General features: G+C 41.1%; 1 protein-coding gene across 9 annotated transcripts in view; it reads right to left on the bottom strand.

Annotated features, from left to right (window-relative positions):
* Positions 1–480: 480 nt before the first annotated feature.
* The window catches only part of KMT2E (lysine methyltransferase 2E (inactive)), a 43,355-nt gene continuing 24,614 nt past the window's right edge, over positions 481–19,221 (bottom strand). For 5 of the 9 annotated variants that reach the window (XM_075599666.1, XM_075599667.1, XM_075599662.1 and 2 more), the window contains 11 exons: positions 18,335–18,388; positions 16,601–16,855; positions 15,125–15,269; positions 13,465–13,718; positions 11,748–11,804; positions 10,343–10,909; positions 9,118–9,419; positions 7,838–7,926; positions 7,607–7,747; positions 3,095–3,192; positions 481–2,769 (listed from right to left, as the gene is read on the bottom strand). In XM_075599666.1, the coding sequence (XP_075455781.1) occupies positions 1,312–2,769; positions 3,095–3,192; positions 7,607–7,747; positions 7,838–7,926; positions 9,118–9,419; positions 10,343–10,909; positions 11,748–11,804; positions 13,465–13,718; positions 15,125–15,269; positions 16,601–16,855; positions 18,335–18,388 (3,420 nt within the window). In that variant the 3' untranslated portion in view covers positions 481–1,311. Of the gene's footprint in view, positions 2,770–3,094; positions 3,193–7,594; positions 7,748–7,837; positions 7,927–9,117; positions 9,420–10,342; positions 10,910–11,747; positions 11,805–13,464; positions 13,719–15,124; positions 15,270–16,600; positions 16,856–18,334; positions 18,389–19,221 lie in introns of those variants that run through there. The other 4 variants (XM_075599665.1, XM_075599664.1, XM_075599661.1 and 1 more) reach the window with 4 other exon arrangements.

Below are 19,221 nucleotides of genomic sequence, written 5' to 3'. Positions count from 1 at the left end.
GATCCAAGTGCCGTATCTAATGGCTCCCATGTCATTAGTAACAACCTGCTTATACAAATTGCTTCGTTTGTGAGAAGTGTAAAATAAAATTGTTTTCCCTTTAGGCTTTCCCAACTTTAAAAAAATATATATTTATATATATTTTTTATAAATTGAATACACCATTTTGGAATGTGGATTATGCCTTCAGATTACAACAGCTCAAGATTGGTCGGCAAGGCCTACCAACAGGCCAGGTTTTCAATATTTCTCCAAAACATTCTTAAATTAAACCAATCTTTACCATAATTAAAACATGGGTATGTATTGCCCTGAAAACCTGACTTGATAGTAGACCTCAAATTAAACTGACTCCATGGATTAACATATGCCAGATGTTACAAGACATACACGTTTACCATACATATGTTAGACTCAAAGATGTAAAGTCATCAGATTGTGAAGTGCTGGAGAACAAACAACAATACAAAAAAGGCACTCTGAAATAGTCAGAAAAAAAGTGCTGACAACTCATTTTAATGTACAGTTTAAGTGCTGTATTTATGCATCAACTTTAAGTCTTTGTAAAATGTATGAAAGCACTAACCTGATAAAACTGACATAATTGTGATTTATTAACATTAATTAAAATGCCCAACCAGTGCTGCAATGTGACAGTATATTACAAAAATTAAATGTCATATACTGTACTACTTCCACAAAGATCATACAATTTTTGCAAAAACATTATGTACAATGCGTTATCAAATGAGGTGGAAGCTTTTAGCAATATACAAGCAAAATACAGTATTTACAGAACTTCTAAAGAAGTCAAGTTGTTAAAACAGAACTATACATTAAATTACAATTTTGTAAATAACCAATGAAAGAAAGGAGCAATGTAACATTGAAACCTGTATTGTGTTTTCCATCTATATGCGCAGAGAAATTAAAGAGAAACCTGTTAGTGCCATCACTTACCTGTGTATTTTAATTACACATGTATAAAACGTACTATAGAAAACATTCACTAAATTAATTTAACTTCAACAAGAAATGTACAGGTTATGCAGTATCGACTACACTGCTTAAAAAACACAACTGGAATGTTTACTTGGTATATAGACTCAATACTGGCTTAAAAGCACATAGTTCTCAGACTTGAAAATGAAAAAATGGGGGAGGATACAATGAAAGCGCACTGGTATTTGAATTTATACAAAGTTTCATGTACAAGCTTTAAAAAGTACCTTTATAAGGTACATATAAAATATACAGGTTTTTTTTTTTACACAACATTTTAAAAATGTTTTAAGCGCAAGGGATCCAAATCTAATGCCAGCCAGAGCCATGGTAATTGTTTTGGAAAGTTGGTGGCACCTGTGGTCTGTGAATAGGTATCTGGCCAGGCACAGTCAATGCCTGTTGAGGTCCTTGCACCACATGGGGGAGACTCACAGAGCCAGGATGCGGACAGAACCCTGCAGCTGTTGCAATACTGTTTGGTCCTTGCGGCTGAATATGAGAGCCATGGCCAGGAAGTGGGTGGTGTGGTCCTGTTGCAGAAGACTGGTGTTGTGGCACAGGTCCCACTGAGTTATGAAGAGGAGTTTGTGTTGAGTATGATGTTACACCTGGATGAGCACCTGAAGGGAAAAGTGGAGGTCCCTGGTGAATCTGTATATGCAACACTTGTGCTGATGCCGAGTGATGACCAGAACCACCCAGAACATTTGATGCCGGTGGTGGGGGAGGCGGAGGGGGAGGCGGTGGTGGAGGAGCTGCATTTAAAACATGCTGGTGTTGCGCTTGCAGCCCTTGGTGTCCTGCCGTTGCATGCTGAAGGTGCGGATGGTGTGGGCTTGGGCCAGGTGGTGGTGGGGGAGGTGGTGGTAAATGGTGCCCTGAAGTTTGTGAATGAATGTGGGAGACACTGGCTACCGGCACTGCATGAACTGGACCAGCCACATGTGGCACAGGATGCTGTTGGTGAGAACATGGTCCAGGTGGAGGAGGGGGGGGAGGAGGGGGGGGAACTCCTGAAGGTGTAGTCTGGAGGTGTACAACAGTGCTCTGGGAAGGCAAGTAAAGTCCCGAATTCACATGGTGTCCTTGAATTGCTGGTTGCCCTGTGGTGGCTGGGTGGGCTTGATTTGGGCCAGGTGTAAACACAGCTTGCTGGGGGATGTTTCCTTTAATCTGACTGTAATTCTGAAAGTTTACAGAGGGCTGCTGGTTTTGATAATAATTTGTAGTGGGGGGAGGGGGAGGCGGAGGGGGAGCAGTACTGCTGGTCACAGTCTGTTGATTAAAGGGACTATAAACCGTTGAGCATTGTCCTGCCTGTGCCTGGGAAAACAGCTGTCCAGCAGATGGTTGCAGATTACCAGATTGAATAGTTTGTGCCACTGGGTAAAAGTTTACATGAGTTTCTCGCTGTTGTGTTCCCACCGGATGAGACGGCGGATGATGCGGCCTATACGGAGACCCTAACTGTTGTGAATGAGGCTTTGGTGAAAGATAACCATGCTGTACAGGGGTGTGTGGAGTAGATGACTTTGCGGGATGTTCTAGATGAGGGGAAGAAGGACAATGCAACATTAAAGGTGTAGAAGGCAGCTTCTGTGAATGAGGTTGAGCAAGGAGGGGCTTTGAGAGTGCCAACGGTTTCTGCTGTGGCTCCGATTTAGAAGAAGTGTTTGCAGGATCAGTCACCGATGCGTTCACTGTGGTTTCCTGGGGAGTATCTAGCTTCAATGAAGCTTTCCCATGAGACTGAGCAGAACAAGGCTGCAGGGAAAGAAAAGGTAAAATAGCAAGAGGAACAACACCTTGAAGTTCTCGCTGTAATTTATATTATGCAAAGTTTAAAATATCATCTGAGATTACATAATATTTTCCCTGTTCATTTTGGCATACATTTTCACAAATTTAGCACAATGATTTGGAAGACTATTCCCTTTTGTCACATTCATGATGAAGGGGAACATTGTACAATATTTGTGTCAATATGTGCCGCCATACTTTGAGAGGCCCTAAACCGAGACCACGTGTATTTGTGGGTGCGGCGTCCTCTTTGTTAATCAGACACTGTTTCTGATAAAATGATTGTTACCTTGTTTTGTTTGGAGGGACTTGTACACTTTTGTGGGGATATATCAGGTGACTGGCATTCCTTTGCATTTGAAGACTCTCCATTTTCTGTGTCAGGGTCTGGAGAGAAAAAAAAATATTTGCAAACCCACAAATGTTATGCGATCTAGATCTACTTCGTACAAGTAGACCAAAACCATTCACATAGTTTCACAGTTCCTCCTCACCCTCCTCCCGTTTATTAGCATGACACATCTATAACATTGTTATGCCAAGTAATTACCTCTCCAGTCAACCAAGCATGATTGTGACCACACAATCCCAAGCATCTCATGTTATTACTTCGTAAACAGAGATCCAACAAATTATTGCATTATTGGATTCATCATACCCATACTAAGAACACTGCGGTTCCTAATGCCCTCTAACCCACTCCAACCATTACCACAAAACCCACTGCTAGGAAGAAAACATTTGATTTTGTTGCTCTGGTTTTCACTGCATCATAAACTTAATTTTACATTTCCAAGAAGCTTTGGTAGCCCAAGGTGTAAATTGTGCAGTTCATCTAAATTGTTTTCTATTCCCACTATCTGGCTGAATAGGTACATCCTGGCCAGTAAATGTATTGGTCACATGATTTAGTAATTTGCAAGCACGCCACAATGTTTGCAATGAAGACACTTGCTGTTTATTGGTTACATCATATCAGTGGCAGATGTCTTGGGCCGAAATTGTCAATGACTTACCCTGATGAAGTCCAGTATGGGTCCAAAAAGTTAGATATGATGTAACAAAAACTGCAATATCTTTATTGCAAACATCGGGTGCCTGAAAATGTCTCTTAATTGATGAGGACGGAAGGCTAAATGTTTTCCTCCAGGACCACTCTGCAACCTTGCTACAAATGTCATTAATAGGAACTCACTACCAATCACCTTAAAGCTGCAGTTCATGCAATATCCTACGTGTATTTTTTTTTTTTTAAATAAATAAATCAGTTTTGTACTATGAGAAAATACTTGTAGCATTTTAAATAATTAAAAACATTTTTAATGTATAGAATTCTAACGTAAAACGCATTTTTGTTTCTATAGCAACCATTTACAAAGTCACATCCCCTTACTTTTCTGAAACAGGCTCTGTCTCGAGTCCTGCCCCCTCTCTAGCAGTGCACCAATCAAAAAATGCATATCTGATTTTCCAATTCCAGCTATTGAATCCATGCTTTTTAAATAAAAGGGAACGGCCTTAAGCAGCGCTCATACACTCCGCTTGCTAGCGAGAGTGCGAGCTCGTACCGTGCCGCGTGGCTGCAGCACAAGTGATCCCTGCTCACAGTACTGGCTGCGATGAGGCGTGGCAGGGTGCGGATATGTTACAGAGCTGGTTCGCCGTGATTGGCTGAATCGCTCACGTGATGCGGCCGCTTAAAGAGACATTGTCTTTTCCAAACGCGGTCGCTCCGTCGTGCACTAAAAGCGGCCTTGAAAGGGTCTTGCAATTTGTGGTTGGCGCGTGCAAGCGCCATCGCACACAGTATGATAGGGAATATCTGGGGCGCTCCCTCTAATGAAAATTAATAAGTCTGATAGTCAGTGTCTTGAAATGTAAATTCTAAACAGATGAAACCCAAATGGTGCAATACTGGCCCGGTATTGTGTTGCTGCCCAACCCAAAAAGTCGATCCTCCCTTGACCCTCGTGGAACGATAGAAATAGAATGCGGGGAGCGCAAGAAGAGAATGAACAATAATTAGTAACAGTGGTGCACTGATAAGAGGAATTAGAGCTCTCAGAATGATGGGTGTGTGGAAAAAATAAATAAATAAAAATAATACACATATATAAATGCTATACTCACTGGGCCGTGTGTGAGACTAACTCACAGAGTGGGTTCTTTGCACACAGTAGTGCCTCCTTTCCTCAGCAGCAGAGTTATACTTCTGGATCTCTATATGGTGTATACATAGACACCCGGTGCCCTCACACTAGACCTAATGAGTATGACGGACAGCCGCATAGAAGGTGTAAAAATTGCAATTTATTTGTTACAAATAAGAGTAACGAGTTACACACATGTAAAACACGTCTCTGGTGCACGCAGCCGCTTTCATCACTTACACACAGTACGATTCTGCAATTTTTACACCTATGCGGCTGTCCGTCATCCTCATTGGGTTTAGTGTGAGGGCGCCGGCTGTCCACGTATACACCATATAGAGGTATAACTCTGCTGCTGAGGGAAGGAGGCACTATTGTGTGCAAAGAACCCACTCTGAGTTAGTCTCACACTCGGCCGTGTGAGTACAGTATGTATGTGTACATATACGCATCCATGTATACATGCACCCTGAGAGCTCTAATTTCTCTTATCAGTGCACCACTGTTACTAAGTATTGTTCATTCTCTTCTTGTGCTCCCCGCATTCTATTTCTATCGCACACAATATGATCCCAGCCTTAGAGGCAATCCAAGCAGTTTTTTAAAAAAAAAAATTGTTTTTTTATTTAAAATATATGCAGCCTTTGATTACCTTTATTGAAAACAAATTACCTAAGCTGACAATTGATTAGTTCTCCCATGATTGATCAGCAAAATCATGTTTCCCAGGGCTCACTTAATGGCTGACTTTCAGTTTAAAATCAATCCTTCAGTTAATGTAACTCAGCAGCTATAATGTATCCTGATATTACTAGGGTAACATTATCTACTGTTAGACATGGGCCATGTTACTTGCTTGCTGGCGGAAGCGCGCTGAGGCGCGCTCACGCTCAGCACTGAGCCCCTACAGCCGCAATTAGAGCGACTTTCGTAGGGGCTCGCCTACGCTTCCGCAAGCGCGCGGAAGCGTAGGTCTTAGGGGAATTTAAAATTCCCCCGGTTGCCGGCGCGACAGGCTGGTCACGTAAGCGGTTTGCTCAATGTGGGCGAACCAGCTCCGTGACGTCACTGGCCCGCCCATGGCCAGTGATGTGCCCGCCCCCTGACGGCGCGTGCGGTAAGCAACCGCAAGGCCAGGGAAAGCACCCGCTTTCCCTGAGCCTCAGCACGCCAGCAGGGAGCCTGGCCGAGGCCTTAGTTTACAGCTCAAACTGCTGAAAATATTGGCAACAAATTATCACGAGCAGGAAAGTGTTAAAAATTTCTTGCACTGTTGATGAGGTGGGCTAAACCTGCTATAGAAATCAAAGAATGCTCAGTATATTAACTCATTTTAAAATGCAACTCAATGCCATTTTTAATAAGTTATCTACAGAACATATTTATTTTAAAAAAAAATGTAAGTAAGTTATTGCTTGGACTGGTAAGTTAAAATGAAATTAAAAAAAATAAATCAGAGTGAACAGCAAGTGTTTCTCCTCCTAATACTTGCGCACCTATTTTACTGCAATGCATGTTTGAAAGCCTGCCACAAAGTTAGTGGAGTTTTTGCATGTGCTACAAAATAGTTATTCACATGCCTACAAGCACAGTGGTGATGGAAAGCCGGGTATCCATTTACACACAAGCAATGATAGGAGTAACCCAACAGCACTTTCCAATTCTGATTTAATAAAACTAAAAACTCATGCAATATTATACAATATAGATCAAATAAATATATGTATATTGTCACTCTACTGTGCACAGAAGAGTCAGGAAAGACTGGCAGTGTCCTAACTTTTAACCGTCTTAGTTTGACCCCTCAGATTACCTCAATAACGCCCCAATGTATTTCTCACACAACCCTAGCATACATGAAGTTATGAAACCTGTTGCTTTCTAAAGGCGTGTTAAAATTAAAGGTTACACCCATGATCATCTGAGAGGGGGAGGGGGGGAAGTCACACACGTGCGCAGAGAGTGACAAAGTCTACCTACATCAACAAAGCAAGTGATTATGGAAAGACTGGTGAGCAACAATGTATAGCTCAATTCTGTAATGTAAGGATATCACACACACGGTTTCAAGTTTATCATCTAAAAAGTGCTATGTACATATTTGTTTTTAAACCATTACAGCTCAGATCTCTTAAGGTTTGTAATCTGTAACATGCTCAAGCCTTTTCACATTTTGTAAGATTTAACCTAACTACTTTTAGGATAAGCTCATTTAGTAGATTTTGTGCAACAAGTTTTGGGAATTCATTACTCAAATCATAGAAAAACCTGACAGCTTTTCCCCTGGATTTCACCTTTTTATACACAGTTGGGAACGACTACTGAATAACCCACTAATTGGTTATATTTAAACTATGATAGTGCCCGTTAGGGCCCCATCACAGTCACTCACATTGACATCATGGGAGTTTTTGTGCAATAAATGCCCTGATCTGCACAACCACAGTTTAATTAATAACCCCCTTAGACGGAAGCTGTCTAACAACCAAAATATAAACATCCACATAATAGGATGGCATAACATACATACCAAGAAAATTGGGTAAACCATTTCTTAGTTCCTGAAAACATAGACTGTACCCCATTCTAGTACCTAAAAGGCTGTAGTGTTACATCGTTCATGCCTTGTATTACATCACCTGCTTACTGACCTTCTGATATCTCACTGACAGAAGGGGCTGGTAGTGTATGCTGCAGCTGGGCAATGGGATGTGAATGAGATGAAGGTGAAGACTGAACATGAGACTGTGACCATGGTACAGAACATGGGCTGCAGGAAGGTGAATCTCCTCCTACAGAGGAAGAGCACCCAAAATACATTAGAGGGGGTGATTTATGAAGAGAGTTGGGTAAATCTTTTGCACCACAATCATCCAACTTACCGCTGTCTTTATCCTTCCTGTGGTCACTTAACAGCAAGGCTCTGTGATAACTTCGCTCTCTGACCTGTTCCACAGAGGTTGAAGCAGTCCTGTAAGAAATGTAAGCGTGAACATAAAATGTGTAGAATGTAGTGTAGATGTTACTCAGTGTTTAGCAACAAAGTTGCCATTCCCCCTTCCCGCCTTATAAATTTAGGTAGTTGGTGCAAAAATAATTTGTAATCTAAATCCCATGATACCAAAAAAATGTTCATTAAAACAATTTAAGACATTAACCTCTTTTAAAGCAGCAGCCCTAATGAATCAGGGTTAAATGGTCTAGATTAAAATAAACTTATTTTTTCTTTGCAAGAAATCATTAAAATGTTTTCACTGCAGCAGCTTTTGCATATTAAAATAATGAACACATGTAATCCTGGGTCTTCCCCATGTCACATTTCCCCTCAACCAGATGGATAGTGTGTCCTATATATGGCCGCCTTGCAGCACCAAGTAAAAAAGAACCTTGGAAAAGGAATGGCTGCAAGAACAGGACATGGACACCAAAGTGGTACATGTTTTCTAGTGTGGACTCGCTTGCCGTAAAAAAATAAATAAAAAAAATGACGATCTCTACTAAACACAAGAGATGAACCAGATGCAAGAATTAAGGAACATGATAAAAACTCCTGGCGTTCTGCCGACTCGACATGGCCAATGCAATGCACCTAATCAAATCAAGAAGCCAGAAGCAGAAGGTAAAAGCACAAGATATGGGGTGCAAAGTTTTTTTGCTGTGCCCCCCATGTGTACCCGCCCCAGCGCTCGCGCCCCCCTCTCCAGTGACCGGGCATCAAATGATGCAGAGGGTCACGGGACCCCGCAACGTCATGACACCACGCCATGTCATTTGCCGCCGTGCTGTCATGGCGCCGTGACCAGAAGCCGGCTGAATCCTGGCAAGTTGAGGTTGCAGAGGCATCGCGCGGTCACCCGGCATTTCATTTAAATGCCTCGGGGAAGAGCACGGGGCCTCTGCATCTGCCGAGCCCTCCCCAAAAAATCATTTGCTTCCCAGTTCGCGCACCCCTGCACACACATGGCTTCTATTCTAATGTTAGGCACTCGCTGTTATTCACCTGAGCATCTCAATAATTTAAGATTCTGTATTAAATTGATACGGATAATAAACTACTGTAGAATACGTCATATGGCTTTCAGGTTGAATAATACAATAATACTTTGACACCAGTTAAAAGCCACTCAGGGTGAAGGCAAGAACAAGTAAAGAAAGGTCTTACCATTGAACCTCTGGGTCATTTTTCTCACTGGAGGTGTCCTTGGCTGGACAACTGTGGTCCATCTCCTCCTCTGGAGCATCATTTTGGACTTCCGGTGGCAGTGGTAATGCTAAAGTAGCCACATTTTCAGGTGGATCAACACTCTCAGTAGAGCTGCCACAGTTCTCGGAGGCAGGACAGTTGCCAGCTAGACTTCCTCCTCCGTCAGGATGGGGAGATAATGGGACCAGAGAGAAACTCTCAGGTTTGGAGCCACTTTTCCTTGCTTCTCGCTGTCTTTTCCGGTATTCCAACAAAGATACCTAAACAAAACAAAATTGTTTTCTAAATATTTAATCACACAATCAGAACGCAACCAATGTTTCAATGTATTCTTAGATATCTACATATTGAGTGCTAGACAAAGGGGAATGATCATAAAAGGAAGACACATCTGACGTCTGTGCGACAGTACAGATTATCAATGTTATTGCTGCCAACACCGGTCTCTTCTTTCTGTATGCTTGTTAAAGGCAAAGGGATTCAGGAAACCAACCAGGGCAGCTCTTATGATTTGGTCAAAAAGGAGAGATACCAACAGCTAAGCAGCTTCATTAGTGTGCACAAGGATTCAACATCTCGTTTGCAAACAGTGGACAGCCTTATCAATATCTCTATATCTATGAATGTGCACACATGTGATATTTCTATTTGCTATATGCTTTACGGTGAAGGGTTTTGTGTCACCTTTTTCACCCACCATAAGTTATCTAAATGTGGTGAAACCTACCCAGCCATAAAATTGCAAAGCCAGTACAACCAGCCTCACACGGATGAGACCCAAAAGGTCGAAACAGCTGTCTGTGAAGTAGGTTTACTGGCTATGCATCAAAACCCAGACTGTGCTGAAAGCTGTGTAATGCAGCAAGCATAAGCTTATAAGGGTTGCATGTAAAAATGGATTTGAGGCAAAAGGTGTGTGCTCATTTGCATGTCATTTCCCAGAATCCCTTGCTGCAGTGGAAGCACTGCATGCTAGGCGATAATGGTGAAAAGCAGGGTTACAGACCTGTCAGAGAGTCTCAGTCTCTCTCTCTTTTTTTTAATTGAGACAGTTCTGAAACCCAATTCAATGTCGCTAAAGTTATACTTTTCTGTCAACTCTTTATATCTTGTAAGTAATCCTTCAATGGAATTATGAATGCAAGAAAACTTTTCACTCCTTATAAACAACAAAAGCCATCACCTTTTTCTTTTGCGGAGGATTATGCAGAGTTCCATTTCCATCCATCACACCATCAGCACTAAGTGATCTTCCAAAACCAGACATAAGTCCTTCTTCTGAAGCACAAAAAACAGAAGCATCCATAAACATGCCCCGGGAATCTTCTTGAATCAGGCACTTCGACTCATTCATTCTGAACCCACCACCAACCTCCAACTGGTGTGAAGGTGTCAGATCCCTCAAATTAGAATTCATGGATGAGAAATTCACACCTGTTCTGTCTGGGCTTTTTATCCAAGTAGAAGAATACACGGTGCCCCGTCCGCAGTGAGCAGTTTCCTGCTGGCTGTTTGAATCAGTCCTATCCTGGGGTAGGGGCTCCACGTTTGTTTGCAATGCCTCAGTCACATCGAGTCCCAAATGGAGGTCTGGTGCAGCTTCCTTTTCTGCAGGGCACTGCCGGCTCCCATCTGTCCTACTCAGAGGGCTACAATAACCAATAGTCTTTATTTCTTGCAGACCCATTTCAGCCACATTAGAATTTCTAACTGGATTCTGTGCCAAAGCTGTAGATGCTCGATCGCTACCCTGTGAGCAAAGAAGAGAGCAGTATTAAAATACACTGCACATTTTTTCCCAAACTATTCCTTCTGGGGTGTTTCTTGAAAAATTTATTTTACATGGGGGGGAGGGGGGCGAATTAGTTTAATGAACTATTAAGTTCACATCAGCTAAGGGACTTTGCTCTGCACAATGTGACTCACCCACCAGTTAAAAAGCAGCCTAATAACTCACTTAAGAGGCCTTCTCAATTCTCTCCTAATGTTGTCTTGTTTTATTTCTCTCCTAAAATTGTATGTCTTCGATTTTAGACTTATACCGCTATTCCTTACGCAGGCTTCCCAGTGCTGGGGACGATTTTAGTCCCCTTCACTTGAATGAAGCTCTGCTCCTCTCCAGCACTGGGACAGTTCACACTATCCCTAAAATGCCATTCAATTCATGATCAGTTTTTTTTTTTTTTTTAATGGTTTCATTTAATCTTTTTTTACGTGATGTAAAATGTGTTGGTGTTTTAAACAGATATTTAAAACCCCCACAACATTTACACATGATAAAGATGAATAAAATCAGTAAAGGCGTGGGTTTCAGAAACGGAAAAAACGTTCATACTTTGAATAGTTGCTTATTTCTTATAACAGAACGGAGTGCATTTAGGAGCCACGCAGCACTTCGTTATAAATATCCAAACACTAGCCAAGACTTGGAATAAGTTGGAATTTTGAACGCACCCCAAAAGTAGTCATTAGTTTTTGTTTTTTTTGAGAAACTCAGCACTGAATTTACACCATTAAATGGAAATGCATTAAATACCTGTAATGACAACCACCCAATGTGTTTAGAGAAAAGTTTTTAAAGGATTTACCTCCTGACAGCAAGATCTTCGGGTTACTTCTGGTGAACTATCAGGTGAGGAAATGCTCTGCAAGTTATTTCATTAAAAAAATGGAAAATAAATTAAACCATTTAACTTGAGGAATACATACTTTAAAATAAATTTTCCTATTTTAATGTTAACGTTAGGCAAAAAAATAACAAAATAATTAAGTTGTTGAAGAAGGAAAAGAGATTTCTACTCAGCATTTATTAGCTTTATCAAGGCCTATTATAACACAAACCACTAATTCTGATAAAGTGGACTAGGCCAAATTTGTTAAATTGGTTGATTACAAATATCAAATCACAATTAAAAAAAAAAAAAATTATATATATAATTTTTTTTTTTTAAATATATACACACATATATATACACATATACATACACACACACAGGTAAACCCCGTTATAGCGCGCCCCGTTATACCGCGAAATCGGTTATAACACGGTTTTCACGTGGCTCCCGTTTAAAAAAAACAACAAAAAAAAACACACTGCACACACACTCTACACTGCACACACACTCTACACTGCACACACACTCTACACTGCACACACACTCTACACTGCACACACACTCTACACTGCACACACACTCTACACTGCACACACACACACACACACACTACACTGCACACACACTCTACACTGCACACACACTCTACACTACACACACACTCTACACTACACACACACACTCTACACCGCGCACACACACACACTATACACCGCACACGCACACACACTATACACCGCACACACACTCTACACTACACACACTCCCCCCCTCCCTACCTTTGGTGTCGGCTGCTGAGATCGGAGCGGAGCTGGCATCAGGAGGAGGGGGGGGTGTCAGGAGGGGGGGGGGTGTCAGGAGGAGGGGGGGTGTCGGGAGGGGGGGGGGGTGTCGGGAGGAGGGGGGGGTGTCGGGAGGAGGGGGGGGGGTGTCGGGAGGAGGGGGGGTGTCGGGAGGGGGGGGGTGTCGGGAGGAGGGGGGGGTGTCGGGAGGAGGGGGGGGGGTGTCGGGAGGAGGGGGGTGTCGGGACGAGGGGGGGTGCCCTTCCCCTCACTAGACCGGCCAGTCACGTGCTAGCAGTGAAACCAAACAGTCCCTCAATAGATGATAGGGAGGGTAATAGCAGAAGCCTGAAGGAATCTGGTGGTGAAACACCATCATTTAGCTGCAGTCAGTAGGTATAATAAAGTCCAGGAACTCCTGAGCGTGTGAACAAACTAAGGCTAAGGCCCCGCTCCCTCCGTCAGTGCTCCCGCACTGCAGACAGGAGGGGCGCTGACAGACACAGACGCGATATGCGGTCTGTAGGGAGCGGGAGCCGGGCTGGAGTGGGAGGGAGGGGGGCGTGGTTAAGGATCAGGCGCGCGGCGGCCATTTTTTAAAAAAAATTAGCGCGACCCCGTTACTAACGCGGTGGTCTCGGGGTGGGCCCCGAGGACCGCGCTATAACGGGGTTTACCTGTATATATATATATATATATATAAAAAAAAAACAACTTTGATCTATCAGAACACACTTTGAATAAGTCCTATCCCAATCCCTTCAATGCTAGTCAGCCTGAAACACATCTCTAGCAGCTGAAGGGGATAAACAGGCTTATTTCTGGCCACACAGAAATGGCTAAAAGCAGTGTGACTAATTAAGTGAGTTATGAACCACATGCGTTTCAGAATTTGTAGAGCAGCTTACCTCGAAATGTATGTGATTTCCACGGATGCAAGGAGTTACAGGAGTAACCGGTGAATATATCGGTTTGCAACCATTCCGACATGTTTCGTCCTCTGATTTTGCCCTGGGAGGAGTAGCAAACAGAGATGTGTCTGTGGAAGCAATATCCGTATGTGTAGGCGTAGCGTAAGGAGAAGGAGTAGGTGTCGAATTTTCTGAATAAGTACAGTCCAACAAATGATACAATCTTCTTTTTTTTAATGGAGTTGTTAAATCTACAAGATAAAAAAGTAACCAATAAAAATGTGGTTGAAAAAAAAATATATGCTGTAATGTTTAGCAAAGAATCTACTGTAAGGTGCAATTATCAAGTGACTTGTTTCTTACACAAATCTTTTACTAAGCAAAGGCAAAATATTCTATTCCCATGTATACAGCTGTGCTTCCACTTTCTTTCAGTTGTATGTAAATTGTATATTAACTGTATGATGGACACGTGATAGAGCAGGGGCGGCCAACTCCAGTCCTCAAGGGCCACTAACAGGACAGGCTTTCAGGATATCCCCAATTCAGACAGCCATCCGTGCTGAAGCAGGGATATTCTGAAAACCTGACCTGTTGGTGGCACTTGAGGACTGGAGTTGGCCACTCGTCTTATAGAGCTTAAGATCCAATCTAGTTGCATAAGAGCTGTCCACTAAAACTGAAAGTAAACATTTGGTGCGTTGTTCAATACTACAGCCATATATGGCACCTGAAACGTCTGAAGAGTATTTAGAGACCATATCCTTTACTGAACTTATTTGACAATTCACTTGCTTGCTGGTAAATGAAGACACTCAGTATAAAAACGGACTACTTGAATGTCTAGATTGGCAGGCTTGTAAGTAGGATATATAGATATAGTAAAGGAGAAGTCTGGGCACTCAATAACAGCAATCCAAAAGATTGGCGTGTGTGCTTCTGCTAACATACTAAACTGTACAATGTAGGAGGGTAAAAAAAAAAAAAGCAAACATATACAGGTACATACGCCAGATTTCACGTATGTTTCTAGTGTGTAGCGGGCCGCTAAAGATGCCTTTCTATTAGTGAAGAGCACTTTACATTTATTATTTGTTGTTTTGGGGAGCTGCCACCATCCTTTTTCTAGCCACCATTTCTACCCTGCTGCTGCTCTTGCAGACTTACCGCCTCACTGCCCAGCAAGAACAACATTCCAGTGATGTCAAAGATACGCCTTGCGCTCCCACAGAGGCTGTGGGGACTAGTTGTAAAGTATTTTACCAATAAATATACATTGCCATATCTCCTTCTCAAGTTTGCACTAGATTCTATTACATAAAATTGTTGCTCCCCAGTACATACGGTGTTGGAATACCCATTTCTACAGAAAACCTTAGAGAGCCCTAAACCATGCCAACAATCTTCCATTATAAAGCTTTAGCTATGCAATATACACAAAATATTTCAGTCTATCCAACAAATGCATACAAAAGCATTTAAAAGATGTTCTGTCCATTGAGCACGATGAAAAACATGTCTGCTGTGGAACACAGTTTGCCATATATGCAAATTACTCTGTGTTTTAAGATTAGATTTATGGCACTTCATTTTGTTAATGTTTAAGTCTGTATGAAATATTTAACATTGTAAAATATCTCAGATTTTATTATCCCACCTGATAGTGGACAGCTGCCATTCATTACAAGATGGCATTTATTTTCATTAAACGTAATGGGACTTTGAGATCGGTCTTGAGCAGGCGAATCAAATGGATCCATTAGTAACGAATGTTCTTCTTGCAAAGCTTGCTTTAACCACCGCTAATAAAACAAACAGAGAGCAGTATGATTACACTACAAATTTGGCAATGGTTTACTTAAATATCAAAATCATATCATATCAGAGCATTTTATTCCACCAACATTCAAAACACCACATTAGCCATCAGCCTTCTTTTGAGCGTTTTCTTTAGGTTTCAGTTTAAAGGCAGGGCGACACAGAATAGAGGAAATACGGTCACTCATCTCAGCCATGTAACACCTTCACGAGTCTTAATTTGATGTATATTTGACACATTTTTAAATATTATGAATACAACTTTCAATTCATACAACCAAAACAATGCATATAGCACTACATGTTTGCCCTGTTAGTTAGAACTGCTGTATAAAGCTCGTTTTATAGTTGGTGCGCTCGTGCACGTGAAGCACACTTTGTGTGTATAGACTTCCGTGCTCTGAGCGACAAATGGGCGTGGCTATGACGCGCATGGGTAGGCGTGGCCATCCCCCTCTCCCTGCGCGCGCGCGCACACACACACACACACACACACACACACACACACACACACACACACACACACACACACACACACACACTCCACAGACAGGAGACAGTAAAAGGATTGTGTCACATCACTAACAGCAGAGACAGATTTCCTATATTACTTCAGGGTTGGAGTTGACTTACTGCAAACACGCAGGCACTGAACAAGTTAAAAATACAAACACCCTGCAGAACAAAATGGGTTAAGAAGACGCTCAGATCCTGGAGAGGAGTTTCCAGAAACTAAAAGGCCCAAACTTCAGACCTGGGTCAGCTCAGTCTGCCTGAGAATGTCCCTCAGCTCCTCTCACATGAAATAGAGTGTGAGCTCTTTAGGGTAGCACAAGATGTTTTGAGCAGTTTTAGAGCATATAGAGCTGTTTGTACTCACTGGGCTATCACATGTGAAATAAAGTCCATCTAATTCCTGTATTACCAACATCTATATGAACACACACACACACAGATTGGGTAAAAGTGTGTGACGCGCAATGGGTAGCAGCGCGAAAACATACTTTTCAGTCTTTCCCCTGATCGGCTGGCTCCACGCTCACTGCCGTGCGCACGCGTGCGGTCCTAGTAAAGAACGGCTGGCTAACCACAGCCAATTATAAGTGCCGCGCGCGCACTATATTATGGCCCTAACAGCTGTGATAACTGCAATTATGAAACTTGTATTTGGAGCACACACAATAATGAAAAACTTTTAATGTTACAAGATAGAGCTGAAGTATTGCTGAAGGTAACTAGAACTGAGAATCAGTGACATACTGTGCACAATTCTGTTCCTTTATTGCTAGCTACAAATGGTTATTGGTTTTAATACCTTTTTGCAGGAGCCAGAAACCGTCTCCTCAGAGTCTCTCTTCTTCCTCTTCTCTGAAAGGAATGGTGACGTGAAGCGAATATAGTGCTTCGGAGTGGTGTACACATGTGGGCTGTATATGAGACCTGGCAACGAATTCAACTGTGTGGCCAGAACTTCAGGGTCCGTAGTTATACGCAGAGGTCTTTCCAACAAACTGTCTCCGTGCTTCCCAGGCTTCTCGTGCTTTTCACTTAACCACTCATTCACCAAATGCTAAAAAACAAAAAAACAAACAGAACATTACTTGTTATTTTACTTTTAGCCCTTATTCTCCTGAAACACATTGCCCTGCCGACGTTCTACCAAAAGAGGCGTTACAGTTTCACTGTACTAAAATGTAAAGAAGTCCTTTAGCTGCTTTTCAACTACAAAGATATGATCGTATCAAAATACAGCTTTGGCAGACATGTAAACTATATTTCTAGATTGGATTGACAAGGGGACAAGCCCTACAGTGACAGTCTTAAGTATTGCACGGCACTTCTGGCACAGCAGGGGTTAATACATACAGGGCCAGGGTGCTACTAGTTAAAGTAGTCTTTAGGCAAAGTGGCAAAAAGGCCAGAGAAGAATCGTTTACCAGATATAAATACACACAATTTTAAAGTGATTTGTGCCTTATAGGACTGCAAAGTTCAGTGTGTGCTCACAAATTGAAAATAGCACAAACTTGTGTATTTCAAGGACTTTAAGTTAACTCTGCAAAAAACATTACCAATGTTTTAATGAGATTAATATATTGTACAAGATCTTTAATACAAACAACCAATTGATATTACAAATGACAGTTGCATATATAATTAACCAATTTTCCTTAAAAATTAGCTTTTAAGGATGATTAACAGTATAAATGGGTGTAATTAACAGGCTTCACTGATACATTATGAATGTATCATACTGGCCAAATTGACTACATATACTGTATATTAGGCCAGCAAAACAAGAAAAATAAACCTCTTGGCTTCAAATCACATTTAAAAGGTAACGTGCTACTTTCGAAATGTGGGAGAGCAAAACTCCAGTTAGAAACCTTAATAGCTATATGAGCATAAGGTAGAAGATGTTTACATTAAAAGACTAGAAATAAAAGGAGACCATTTTGTTTGTGTTACTCCTCTAAAAAGCTTTCAAATGGAGGACCCCATCAGTAACTAGCAAGAAAAGAAGCAGTCCCAACCGGGGACTGAACATGGCTTGCCTTTTGCATTTAAACCCATAGATATAACATGATGGCAATCTAATTATACTTAAAGTAAATGCTACATACAATGCAATTAAACCGCTGAGCAAAAGGAACTTCAAAATAACATGTTAATAGTAGAATTTTTACTTGATCACAAACCTTCAAACTATTCTTTTAATAATTGCACCCACTTGAGATATTCTAATCACTATTACATTGATTCATCATAAATGCAAGATCCTAATATGTGTTAACTTAATGGAATTTGACATCATAAAATGATTTGTTCTTAAAACTGCTTTATTTTGCACATGATTAAAAGGTGTGGCTAATAAAATTCTAACTACCACTATCCAGCTATGGCAACATAAGTAAGCTATGGGTTGTTTTTTTTTATTATTACACTTCAATTAATTTTCACGTCAGTTTATGCTCATTTTATACATTTTAGGACACAGATTAAAAACTTGTGTGGAAAAAGAAATCACGAAACTGCCTTTGATACATACTGTAACAAGAGTGTCCTTCCATTTTTGAAGTGCCACACAAGTGCTTACGCAAGACTGCAAACAGAATGGCAATGTATGTATTATTCATAGGGTACACGCTCAGAAGGGAAACATGTAGCAAGCATGCCATCAGACACATTCTCATCAATACATTTGTTAGTTTGCATGTCAATCACAGCGCATAGCAGGAATTGTAATCATTTCCTGTGTTTTTAAAATATATATATATTTAATCCCACAATTCAATACAATGAGGATTTTAGCTTTTTATTTGTTATATAAACATACATTTAATTTACATCTAAACAGAATATTTTCTAGGATGTCATATTTACGCATTTTTGAATTGCTTAAATTGCTTTAAGAAAATTGAACTACACTTGGGTTGGGTATTAACTTTTTTTTTCTCTTCATTACAAAACACGTCACTGTATTTTTTGACAATGATGAAAATCCTAATAATTTTCCTTTCCTTAATGAAAATGCAGGTCACTTAACAAACACTTAGCATTACCTTTTTAATCAGAACACAATATAAAAATAAATTAGCCCTCAGAAAAACAAAATCAAATTTACAATAGAAAAGCACAGTGTGTAGCTTTTTAAGAGTAAGAGTGCTTTGGAGTCATTTTAATATGCCACATTTAGATGCAGCAGCAAGAGAAAATACATCAAATTGCAACCTTACTAAGCAGACAAGTTACACAGCTCTACAATTGTTAAAAGACCATAAAATATTGAAATATTTTATGTCCCTTTGAATTTGTCATATTGCCATCAAATCTTTTAAAGATGACTAATTCATTTTTGTAATAAACTAAAGCAGCGCTTGTAGCAGTAGAAGGCCCCGTGTTACACATGATAAACGTAGGCTTGTGTGTAATATT

The sequence above is a fragment of the Ascaphus truei genome, chromosome 5, assembly GCF_040206685.1.
Source record: "Ascaphus truei isolate aAscTru1 chromosome 5, aAscTru1.hap1, whole genome shotgun sequence".
Taxonomy (NCBI): domain Eukaryota; kingdom Metazoa; phylum Chordata; class Amphibia; order Anura; family Ascaphidae; genus Ascaphus; species Ascaphus truei.
Note: the sequence above shows the minus strand (reverse complement) of the source record. Positions and strands in the feature narration are given on the sequence as shown.